We start from the raw sequence: 13,123 nt of genomic DNA, 5'->3' as shown, positions 1-13,123 counted from the left end.
TTCTACCGGAGCAAAAAAGTGTAGCTATCTATCAATCCATTCAACCACGTTGAAAAATCCTGGTAGGATGATTTTACAGTGCAAATACCTCCATAAGATTGTCCTTCCAGTCTAATATAAAAGAGTAGGATGATTTTACAGCGTGACAAAAAGGACGCAATATTGATGTGCGCATGCACAGTAAGCCCTGGTAGGGCAATCTGACATGTACGATGAAATGTCAGGATACCAGACACAAGCAGCTCTAGCCGAGCTCACGGTGAACTCCCACGGATCCATGCTCTCTCTCCCAAGGATTATGGGGCTGTTGTTTGGCTGTTTGTTACTGAGTAATCCTGGTTTAGCAGGGTGAGGTTTAGGGTTAGGCTTGTCTGTCTGTAGACACACACACACAGAACACACATTTTTCCCAGGACTTTTTATCCATTCTCATGCAAGAATACAAATCCACACATGTGAGCGAGGACATAGTAATGACCAGTGATGGCCGCCTTCTCCTCCTGACTCCCCCTCTCCTCCTCCCTCTCTACTTCCCACAGCAAAAGACAAATCAGAGAAAATATTCGCCTTGTCGTTTGTCAAGCTGATGAGGTACGACGGCACGACACTGAGAGACGGCGAGCACGATCTCATTGTGTACAAGGTACTCCCCCTGGGGCCCTGCACCCGCCTCCACACACACACACACACATGAACGCACACACACGCGCACGCATGAGCGCATACACAGGAACACACACATGCACACGCACACAAAGACACGCACACGCATAAACACGCAGTATGGGCCGTTATACGTGCCAGCACAACTGCACACAGTTATTAGTGCTGCACATAGCTGACATGCCAGCGCAGCACAGCAACTCCTGCAAACACCTGCACACCTAGACGCATGGCTTCTATAGGCTACATCAAGGATCGCTGGTCCGAAATTGGTTTTGTGCCATTAACGTATTTTTCGGACAATAAATCGCTCCGGAGTATAAGTCACATCAGTCAAAAAATGCGTCATGAAGAGGAAAAAACATGTATAAATTGCACTGGACTATAAGTCGCATTTATTTAGACATTTATTTCACAAAATCCAAGACCCAGAACAGACATTTAATCTGGAAAGGCAAGTTATTCAACTACACAATGGCACACAGAACAACAGGTTGAATAGGTGTCCGGTATGTTGACGTAACACATTAACAGTTATTCAGCTACACAATAGCAGAAAGAACATCCAGAACAACAAACGAGAACAACCAACGAGTTCAACGGATTCAGTGATGTGGAATGAGATCGGGAGCTTGGTGAACTAGCTATTCAGCCTACCTGGGAGGCTGAATAGGCTAAATTAACATAACAAGCTAGTGAGTTCAACAAGCAAGTTACCGGTAAGCTAGTTCACCAAGCTCCCGATCTCATTCCACATCACTGAATCCGTGGAACTCGTTGGTTCATGTCAGTCAGTATGAATTAACATTTAAAACATTTAAATTATATATATTTCTATATAAAAGTCGCACCTGATTATAAGTCGCAGGACCAGCCAAACTATGAAGAAAAAGTGTGACTTATAGTCCGGATAATACGGTACATGTTTCCAATTGCTAAAATGAACAGCCTTAAAGATCCCATGACATGATGTTTTTGGATGCTTTTATATAGGCCTTAGTGGTCCCCCAATACTGTATCTGAAGTTTCTGTCCCGAAATTCAGCCTTGGTGCAGAATTAGCCACTACGAGCAGTCCCACAATGAGCTTTCCTCAGGATGTGCTGTTTCTGTGTCTGTAGCTTTAAATGCTATGAGGAAGAAAGAGGCGGGGCTAACTCAAACCCCCACCCCTTGGCTTGTGTAAGGCCCCGGTGGATGTAAGTGGTATTGGTTTCAGGTTAGGTACCCAGCTCGTCCGGACGTTTTTATTTTATTAACTCCAGTCAATATATCCAAAACTATCTCCCTCAATAATTTTTGTTCGATTCTCAAACCTGGCTCATACTACTAGTTTTTTCATAGAATAATTTTTGCTTATTTTGAAACCAATCCAAAATTGGTAAACGAGCACCCCGTTTATTTGCCTACGTCAAGAAAAGTTGCCCGCAAATGTGCTGGCGGATACGAACAGGGCACGTGCACAAAAGGGAACATTATTGTCCCATCGCTGATTTACCTAAGCTGAATGAGCACAAGGAGAAGGGGCTTGATAATCTACAGTTGCCTGCCTTTGCTGTAGCCAGTTTTACAAATGGTTGTACACATACATGACGGTTGTTTGTAGTTTATTTACGTTATTTTAAAGCAGATTTAACGATTTTGTAATGAATGGTATTATGTTCATTGCATGACAAACGTAATTATAGCCGAATATAATAAGTGATATTGTCGCATGTTAAGGCGTCATTATAGATTGTTGACATGTTCTTCTGAACCTTACCATAACTGTAAGCTAGTAATAGTAAAGCAACATTCATCATCATTATAATAGTAACATATTTGTAGGCTTATTTAATTTAGCTAGCTTTGCCGAACGAGCTACAACAACGACTTAGCCAGATAAGTTTACAGTTTCTTTAATCCGACACAATAATTAGTCGTATGTGGAATGTATGTCCATCTAGAATAGTCCTATATTTTTTTAAACCAAGTGAAAGGAATACTATACAGTACTAATAACTAGTGCTGTCAAACGATTAAAATATTTAATCGCGATTAATCGCATTAATGTCATAGTTAACTCGCGATTAATCGCAATTAATCGCACATTTTAACTATTCTAAATGTCGCTTGATTTCTTTTTCTGTTCTGTTCTGATCATTTTTTCTCATTTTAATGCTCTTATCAACATGGAAAAGTGGATCGGATTGCTTAGTCTTAGTGCAAATGTTTTTTTATTTTTATTGAAAACAACATTGCAATCGCCTGGCTTTGACGAGGGGGCGGAGAATTCGCATCAGCTGTGTGCTTGGCCATCAAGTGGTATATCAGACTGGACGTTCTGAGGTGATAGCTCAGTTCACAACGACAAAACACACAGATCACTTTGGTCCTGTCAATGGAACCATTTGGCAACTTTTTAAAAGTAAACTTTCCATTCAGAATCCATTGGCATCCATTTCGGCGTCTCGCGCTCGCCATCCAATCAGAACGTAACTTTAGCCTACTACTCTTTAGCCGGCTCGCAAGCCCAAACAAGTGTTTGCGGCGTGCCTGTTGTTTTGTTTCCGGTCTATCTAGATCTGGTGTGGTGTTGTAGTTTTTCTAACGTCAGTAGTTGTTGCAACAGCATGTGAAAAAAACGGCCAAATATAACGTTAATCTTACGATAAAAAAATTGCCGCCGTTAAAATGGGTTTGCGTTAACTCCGTTAATAACGCGTTTAACTGACAGCACTACTAATAACATTGATTTACGTAAAGTTCACATGATGTATCTGCTTCTTGATCGGACTTGTACCCCATTCTGCCACTGCAAGGCCTTAGCTCACACGTTTGCGACTGGTTGTCGCAAAGTATGACGTGTACAGCTAGTTGCAAGCGTGCATGAGCCACTGTTCTGCGCATGACCGGACGAGCCGGAACTGGAAAGATGCCGCGGTCCGTTTCGCGCTCTCGCTTGCCTCACTGCGCCACTGAGCACTTTTCATAGAAATTAATGGGGATGCCATCTTGGAAGAAAAAATAAGCTGTGTCTACTAAATATAAGTCTATTTTTGCAAGCCATGCAGTGGTGGATCTAAAACATTTTACATGGGGTGGCAAAGGGGTGGCAAGAGGTCTTTGCAGGGTGGCATGGGTAAACGGTACATGTGAATGGCTTTAACAAAACAAACACAAAAATCATATTAAACTACGGTAGTTATTGTTTAATCATGCTCTTACACACTACAAGCGTTTTTAATGCACAACAGGAATAAGCCCAGTCAGGGCCGGAGTGGGACCAATTTTCAGCACGGGAGTGTAATGGCCCAAACCAGCCCATCCCCACCAGGGGCCGAGCCATAGCCTACGTTGAACATTCGGGGCTTAACCCGAACCTAGGACCTAGACAACGTTTTGATGTGATTCCCATGTTTTTCCATGTGAAATCGGAACCTCCCATTAAAGCGAGCGTGCATAGCGCGCAAGCTAATTTTTTGCATTAATTTCAGTGCAAAATAATTTTCAAGACAATTTTTACTGGCCCCCCCTCCAAAAGTAGTAATTTATCATTGTTACAACAAAACCAAAGACTTTTAAGTTGTGTTATTCTGTTAACATGTTTAACCATTTATTAAACACATCCTGGATATGAAAAGAACAAAAATGAAATCACATTTCTAGTGATAAAAAATAAAAAGGTAATAGTCAGCAAAACAATTGACTTTTAACCTCAAACATGATGTGCTCTCTCCCCTGCTGACAGCCATCTCTGCACAACTCTGTCTGGCAGAAACTGAAACCTCTGGTCCCTCAATGCTAATATATAAAAGCTTCCATAGCATTTCATCAGTATGATACTTAGTACCCAAGTCGACACCATTCTTCTGCTGCAGTTCAATAGCCCGGGGGAACGAGGCGAACCAGCGCCCGTCTTAATTACGTGATATGCCGTTTTTATAAGTCGTGCAATAACACGATGGGCATCTACATTTAAATTCCTGACCAGCATGGTCAACGGCCTGGAAGATGGGTTGTCAACCATCCGCTTAGCTGTCACGCAAACCAGGTGCTGTCTGCTAGCATGGCTGGTCAGGGATTGTTTTCAACAAAATGTTGTCGCTTTAGACGGGAACATACAACAGACGACACAGTGCATCTTAGTTACATAAAAAAGTTGCTTCCGTTTGAGCTCGTAGCTCTACTTTGCTGCCATATTCACTTTATTGTCTCGCGCCAGTTGTTAAAAAATGTATCGAGATTAGAGAATTACAATTTGACAACCACTCGTCACTGACTACTCAACTCTTGAGCTGCAAAGTTATTTATGCATTTAGCAGATAGCAAAACATATGAATGATGTTAACTTTTACAATGCTCATTTTTTTTTCAATCAATAATTTGCAGTGGCCCGATCGGGCCAGTGAGTTGCTAGTTTAACTGTCCCGACGTTACTTTTTACTGGCCCCGGGCCATCGGGCCCATTGTTATTGTCGAGCCCTGTACATCATTAATTTGTTGGAACCACATTAAATTATTATATGACATCAGATGATAAACAAACTAATTATGAAAATAAGAAAATACAAAGACAAATAGGCCTAGCCTAGTCTATTAAGCAATAAAACATCTAACGTGGTCACTACATTTAATTTGTCTGCTAATTTTTGCCAGCCCTCTCCTGGATTTTGCAGACTTTGAGGTGTTCCCTGCCGTTTTGATTAAATCTTCCAATTTGGAGTAACCTTCTAGCAAGCTCTTGCTCTGTTTGGCTCTGTTGCGGAAAACACGGGGCGCTCTTTTTGGCCATGGTGAGCAGCCATAGAATTATGTGAGCAGCCAATAGCAGCGTTGCTGATCAAGGTTTCTGCTATCGATACATACCCCCTTTTAGACCAACGCATAACTCAATCCAACTATACTAATCATAAACAACCGAATTAGCCAGATCATGATTAGCACGATGATGTCATCTTGGATGTGTCATTTGATCTCGGATGTAATAAGCAACGTACGGAGAACGGGCCCTAGGTGCGAAGGTGTGTGCAGGTGTTGCTCTGCTACACCTACACATTAGCCTGGGTGCCAGCCGAACTTAGCCCTGCCCACAAAACATTTTGGTCGGGAAGTTGGGTCTGGGGTCACTCGGTTGGGGAAAAACTATGTCCGAACAAGAGCTGTTCGGACCAATCAAATTGTCAGGGCGGGCTTTATACGATGATGGACAGATGATCAACAGTAACGTAATCAACCACGTCACCAAAGAGCGCTTGGGTTGAATTTGTTTTCAACCAACAACATACTACGTTGCTCTGATTGGTTGTAGGTCTATCCAATTGAGCGAAGAGGCATTTTCTTCCGGGTTTTGGTTGAAACACGCCCCATACTCACAGCCCAACGGAGCGGTATCAGACTCATATTCTGACTAGAATTATGAGTATGACAACGTCAGGCTACTTACACATAGTATGCGAAGCACAAATAACACCTGCCTGTACGCATGCCTAGATATCTATCAAACGGTTAGACATAGTGCTCATGTGGTGTAGGTGTCGCACGAACACGCTGTACATGCGTCTTCTAAACATGTGTGCACATTGCCAGCGCCTGTGTGTCCATTGTAAGTGTATGTAAACTTCTCGCGTGCGTTCCGAGGTTTTATATCATCGCGCAGGCGTATGCAGGCTGTAGTGGGGTTTGCTCGTTTAAAGATAGAAATACTTAATTTGTCATAAAGTCTCGGGGCACCACCCTAATATTGGTTTAGGACATTAGGGAATCCTATATTTAATATGTAATAATCAGTCTCATCTTTACGAATGAATTCGTTCTAAGTGTAGAGCCAATCGTAACATCAGTGAACACGCACGTCAAAATATCTTTACAATGAATTTATTCAAGTAAGGTAAACAGATGTTATGAACAACTTAGATTATGGGTTTGATCTGAGAGATTGGTTTCAATGAACAGAATGAAATGCTCTAACTTAAAAAAAGACAGAAATTGTACAGTCAATGATTACATCCTTACAAATCATAAACAGAGCTCACACTAATGCCATGTCGAGGAGGAAAGAGCGTTAGCCATAGTTACGTTTGATCAGGGGTTGATCAATGAGTTTGAGGACGGTTTGCGCCAAAGGTCCATTTGAAGAATCTGAAGTCAAAGCGCGGCTGCGCTGGGTCATGTGTCTGAGTCTGCGGGATCTCAGTGAAGTCGCAATTAGAATTGCGTTGTTGGTTCTTCTGTTGAAACGTCCAGATAGTGTCGCGATCACTATAAAGTTGAATCTCAGGAGAAGCTTGGCGACGTCCTTGGAACGCCAATCCTGATGGCGTTCATGCCATGGTCGGTTTCGCTGGAGTCTGAGATTGATGGTCATCTTAGGGCTTTATACAGTTCAGAGTTCGAGGGAGGACCTGTCTGGGGTCAGATGTTGATTGGGGGGAGCTGGGTTCTCAACTCCCCCCTCCTTCCTTCACACCTACTAAAGGTGTGATCTGATCTCTGGCTGGTTCATAAGATTGTTCAAATATTGTTCTGGACATCTTGGTACAGTTACAAAATATAGTTGACAAGATTGATTGTTTTATTATGATAGCTTTGTGTAGATACCAAGAATGACTTGGTGATCTTTCAGGAAGAAGGAGTTGTTACTAGAATCAAGATTTCAGTGAACACAACATTAAAACAAAGTAACAAACATGACACAAATATCCCTCTCATAATTCTCCACCTTGTACTCTTGTGGTAAAGGTGAAGTCTCAAGAACTTTCCTCGAAAGTTATGATCAAGGTATGTTCTTTGTTCAAATCGCCGCCGAAACGGATAGCAAATGCTTGCTGGAGACGTGTTGTCTCAAGCAGGCCCTTTGAAGCTTGCAAGCTAGCAGGAGGGCTGATTAGGTAGATTGGGGACATCCTCCCCCAGTTCTATGGTTCCTTTGCATTGGCGTTTTGTTGGTAATCAGCATACTGAGGGTGTCACGAGGGCTGATTAGGTTTGTCTGATGTGATTGAATCACTTTTCAGGTGTGGCAAGATGTTGGCTCCGTGTGGTCTTGCTGACCTCACTACAAGGCACTAGTTAACCCTTCGCATATTAACACGTGGCATGGAACACTCCCCATGACACACATACACACACAAATACACACACACACACATATACACACACCCACACACATATACACACACAAACCCCTTGTTGACCTGCTACTGACTGGAACAGTACCACACTCTTCTGAGGTAACCACAGTGGAGATGAGATGCCCCGTCCCCCAGGGTTATTAAGAGTCATCCCTCCTCCTATATACCCCCTGTGTCAGCCCCATCCCTCCTCCTATATACCCCCTGTGTCAGCCCCATCCCTCCTCCTATATACCCCCTGTGTCAGCCCCATCCCTCCTCCTATATACCCCCTATGTAAGCCCCATCCCTCCTCCTATATACCCCCTATGTAAGCCCCATCCCTCCTCCTATATACCCCCTATGTAAGCCCCATCCCTCCTCCTATATACCCCCTGTGTCAGCCCCATCCCTCCTCCTATATACCCCTGGCTACCCCTGTTATCCCTGGCTCAACCCCCACGTCGAAATCTAATTACTTTCCAATTAAGGCTCCCATATAACGACTCGTCCCCCGTCACCGCTCCTATTGATGTTAATTTAAAAAGTTGATGTGAGAAAACTTCCAATTATCAGTTTAGCTCTCACTGTCTCCATCCTGGTCTCTCTCACTCTCTCCTTCCCCCGGTCTTTCTCACTCCGTCTCCCGGTCTCTCTCACTCTCTCTCCCCTGGTCCTTCTCACTCGCTCTCCCAATCTCTCTCACCTGGTCCTTCTCACTCGCTCTCCCAATCTCTCTCCTCTGGTCTTTCTCACTCTCTCTCCCAGGTCTCTCTCACTCTCTCCCTGTCTCTCAATCTATCTCCCCTGTCTCTCTCTCTCTCTCTCTCTCTCTCTCTCTCTCTCTCTCTCTCTCTCTCTCTCTCTCTCTCTCTCTCTCTCTCTCTCTCTCTCTCTTATTCTGTCTGGCGTTATCAGTCAGGGGGGTAGTTAAGGATTAGGAGACTGCCCCTATATCATGACGGAGGGCAGCCCATGAATAGTAGCCTCCCACGGCTAGACACCATGTTGACTCGACTGTGTGTGTCCCGACATCACCAGGCCGAGGCGAAAAAGCTGGAGGACTCGTCCCTGTACCTCAGCCTGCCGGCCACCAAGCTGGAGCTGGAGGAGAAGGGCCACCTGGCCACTGGCAAGAACACACAGGTGCTGGGGAACTGCACCATCAGCAAGGACTCTTTCCAGATCTCCACACTGGTCTGTTCCACCAAGCTCACCCAGAACGGTAGATATCAACCTAATCGCCTTCACATCCTTGCTCTCTCTCTCCTTTTTTCTTTCTGTTTTCTGTTTTCTCCCATCCCGCTCCTTCCCAACCCTCCCCAAATAGTTATTGTTTTACTCCCCCACTATCGACCCCCCCCTCCCCATCCTTAAGGACATGTTGTGAATGTGTAGTGGATTGTTTCTATTCAAAGTGCCGCAAAGATTATTTGAAACAGTCGAGTGAATACAGAGAAGAACAAGAAAGCCCGCTTGGGGTGTCGGCCATTGTAGTGAATCGATATTGTGTAAGTACAGCACATTATAGTCTGGTCACATACAGAGCTGTATGCAGCCCTAGAACTATCTGAATTCAAGCAAAGGCAAAGCTGTCTTCCCTTAAACACACACACACACAACCACACCACCTCAAGACTTATCACAGAAGTTTCTCTTGACTTCTTACCTCTTTACTTTGTTCTGGCCAGGTGCAGAAAGCTTTCCAAATGACCAACCACAAAGGCATTTTTTTGCTTTTACTTTCAATCTGCTGTTACGTTATGAAGCTTCAAGCTTTTTTGTTTCCCTACAACCTCCCTCCACCCCTGCCCCCTCCACCCGCACCACCTCCAGCCGTAAATAACCCAGGTGATACTGCAGAGCGCTGAAGGCCTGTGGTATATTAAATCAGCTCTTCCCATGCGCACTGTCCTCTTATTAGAAAAGGCAGAGGGTTCACATTTCACACCCGCGCCACAGTGTCCATCTGCACCCCATCGATTATACATCCCAACAGGCGCACACAAGCACGCTCACTCACACACACGCTCACACACACACACACACACACACACACACTCACATATCCAGTCATTTGCACATGCACGCGCACACACACACACACTCATCACTATAGGTGCGTGATGTAAGATATGGCAACAGCCTTTCCCTAAGGAGGGAGCGTAGAGCCTGAGGAGGAAGGGAAATGCCAGCTTCCTACATAACTCCCAATTGATTTATAGGCCCTTAACTGCCAGTGATTGGGCTAATATGACGGTTTTATAGCCCTACGGTACACAGCAACAATTTAGTCAGGCCTTTAATGTAGACTGTGAGACTCTGATTGTCTCTGTGAAAAAAGGAGTTTGCTTGCGTGTTTGTTATTCCACCTCTCGTCTCAATAAGGGACACATAGAGGTGTTTTCAAAAGGCCCGGTAACGAGGTCGCTCAGGATTCCAGATCTGGCGTTGTTAGATATCTCCGCCGGAGGAGGAGGTTTGTATTCTGACAAGGCTATTCTGAATAAGCCCAGGTGGGGGTTATTCACACGCCTTGGGATACACACACAGCTAGGGGTACACATACACACCTCGCAGTGCATACACCTAGAGATACACACACCTTACGGTACACACACACCTAATGGTACACACCCCTAACATTACACACACACACCCAAGGGGTATACACACACACACCCAAGGGGTATACACACACACACCCAAGGGGTATACACACACACACCCAAGGGGTATACACACACACCTAATGGTACACACACCTAGGGGTATACACACACCTTATGGTTCTTCCCTTTGGCACTTATTTGTTTTTTTCCACAATGTATGCTTCATGTTTTGGCTGCTCGCAATGTTGGGGCTATCTCGTTGTTATGATCAGTGACCTATGCACTTTTGTAAAGCTCTCTCGTGGAAGTCGCTTTGGATAAAAGCATCTGCTAAATGCATAAATGTAAATGTAATGATACACACACCTAGGAGTACACACACACACCTAACACACTGGTACCGTACCACGGTACTGGCATTTTAGGAAAGGTACAATACTGGCATTAAGAAAAAAATGCCTACTGCGTAATACTTTTAATGCGTTTAAACAAGCAGTTGAACCTCAGCGATAAAAGCTGAAGGCTACTGTGTCTTCAAGAAAAGTGCACATGCGTGTGACATCACACGGACCTGCGTGTGATGTCACGCCCGTACCCTGCTACATGCGGCCGGTGTTGGGAGAATTCAGATCCCCTGTTCCCCCTTCCACGCCAGTGTGTGAAACCATGAGGTATTCTCCTGAAAAGGAGAAATACATCTAGGTTGAGATGTATATGATTTGTCACGCAACACCTTGTATTTCTCACATTTCTCACGCTAAAAAGTAGCCTACTGTAATTTACAGTAATGTATCCTGACAACCGACAATGCCTAGTTCTTCAGGAGCATTCTCTTGTTTGGACGGTATATTTTAGTTTATTGTCATTAATATTATCGTTTTTAACAACCTTACGTTCTGTTGCAGGCACAAATAAACTATGGCCTACTGCACTGTATGATAAGCCGGCTAGTCTGTGTTATTATTTTAGGCTACTCATCTCAGTTACGCACTAGGATTTACTCCTGAGAAGTGCACCTCGAAAAATAGTTTCATTCATTATTTTACAGTTACAAATGTAATCTTTACAGCAGTCTCTAACATAAAGCACAGGAGGAACAGGGCTTCAGGGGTCAACCACCCGGGGAACCATTTTATTTATGCCTACACTTCTATACACATTGTAAAAGATTAAAATGTAAAATAAAAGACTAAACCATTGACAAATTACAACATTTCTATTAAATCATGCCTCCTGTGCATCATGGATGAGCCAGAGTCATGCTCACAGAGACAATTGCATTTTCCCATGCCAATCTTAGTTGCACAGCTATATTTCATCTGTGGTAAATAATCTGTGCTGCGTGCAATATTAACCATATACAGAGGGTGACATTCATTTCCGGAGTGGTTTTGTCATTCGTTTGACACCCTCAAGTTTAACAGAAGTTATTAAGTGGTGGCGGATTAAACAGTTAATAGCATTTCCCATTTGGGTTTTGGCATTTGGATGTGATTCATCCACATCTATGATAAAACTTTTATTAGCGGAGGCAATTATGTTTTTTGAATAGTCAACGTCATAGACGTATGACAGTAACTTTAGTGAAAATGTTATTTTGTAATGTTTGGTGAGTTTCGGCACTTTTCATTTAGAATTCGCCACGTTAGAGAACCAGACAGACTTTGCGGACGGCCCGCACATTCTCACGTCAAGTTCAGCGTGAAAACCAGCGTACGCAATCTTTTCGTCCGTACGCAACGTTTATACATGAGGCCCCTGATCTTTACCTGCTGCTTCAGGCAGCTCTTCTTTGAGGCGCCAGTGGTCTGTCCAAGCATCAGGCAGTCTTGTCACTGCTGAGTCTGATTAAACAGGAGAAGGCAGATGTCTCCCCTCCTCCCCTTCAGATCACAGGGAGATACTTCCTCCTCCCCTCCTCCCCTTCAGATCACAGGGAGATACTTCCTCCTCCCCTCCTCCCCTTCAGATCACAGGGAGATACTTCCTCCTCCCCTCCTCCCCTTCAGATCACAGGGAGATACTTCCTCCTCCCCTCCCCCCCTTCAGATCACAGGGAGATACTTCCTCCTCCCCTCCTCCCCTTCAGATCACAGGGAGATACTTCCTCCTCCCCTCCTCCCCTTCAGATCACAGGGAGATACTTCCTCCTCCCCTCCTCCTCTTCAGATCACAGGGAGATACTTCCTCCTCCCCTCCCCCCCTTCAGATCACAGGGAGATACTTCCTCCTCCCCTCCTCCGCTTCAGATCACAGGGAGATACTTCCTCCTCCCCTCCTCCCCTTCAGATCACAGGGAGATACTTCCTCCTCCCCTCCTCCCCTTCAGATCACAGGGAGATACTTCCTCCTCCCCTTCAGATCACAGGGAGATACTTCCTCCTCCCCTCCTCCCCTTCAGATCACAGGGAGATACTTCCTCCTCCCCTTCAGATCACAGGGAGATACTTCCTCCTCCCCTCCTCCCCCTGCCCTCCTGCCTCCCCGCTCGTCTCCCACAGCACCCAAGTCAGGATCTGGCTTCATTAAAACCTGGCGACAGACTCTATAACACGTCTGCCCAGAATTACCTCTCTCTCCTCCCCTCTCTCTCTCTCTCTCTCTCTCTCTCTCTCTCTCTCTCTCTCTCTCTCTCTCTCTCTCTCTCTCTCTCTCTCTCTCTCTCTCTCTCTCTCTCTCTCTCTCTCTCTCTCTCTCTCTCTGTCTCTCTCGCTCACACACACACACAGATGATTTGGCTTGTTTATTTGCATGAACA

The 13,123-nt window shown here is 44.7% G+C and overlaps 1 protein-coding gene across 3 annotated transcripts in view; it reads left to right on the top strand.

Moving 5' to 3' along the window:
- The window catches only part of dock1 (dedicator of cytokinesis 1), a 212,953-nt gene that overhangs the window by 61,387 nt on the left and 138,443 nt on the right, over positions 1-13,123 (top strand). For all 3 annotated transcript variants that reach the window (XR_009931847.1, XM_062474732.1, XM_062474731.1), the window contains exons 17-18: positions 540-643; positions 8,795-8,978. Coding sequence is in view for 2 of the 3 variants with exons in the window: in XM_062474732.1 (XP_062330716.1) it covers positions 540-643; positions 8,795-8,978 (288 nt within the window). In the remaining variant the exon portion in view is untranslated. The remainder of the gene's footprint in view (positions 1-539; positions 644-8,794; positions 8,979-13,123) is intronic.

This window comes from Osmerus eperlanus, chromosome 12, assembly GCF_963692335.1.
Source record: "Osmerus eperlanus chromosome 12, fOsmEpe2.1, whole genome shotgun sequence".
Classification (NCBI taxonomy): domain Eukaryota; kingdom Metazoa; phylum Chordata; class Actinopteri; order Osmeriformes; family Osmeridae; genus Osmerus; species Osmerus eperlanus.
The sequence above is the reverse complement of the archived record's forward strand: the minus strand, read 5'-3'. Positions and strand labels throughout refer to the sequence as shown.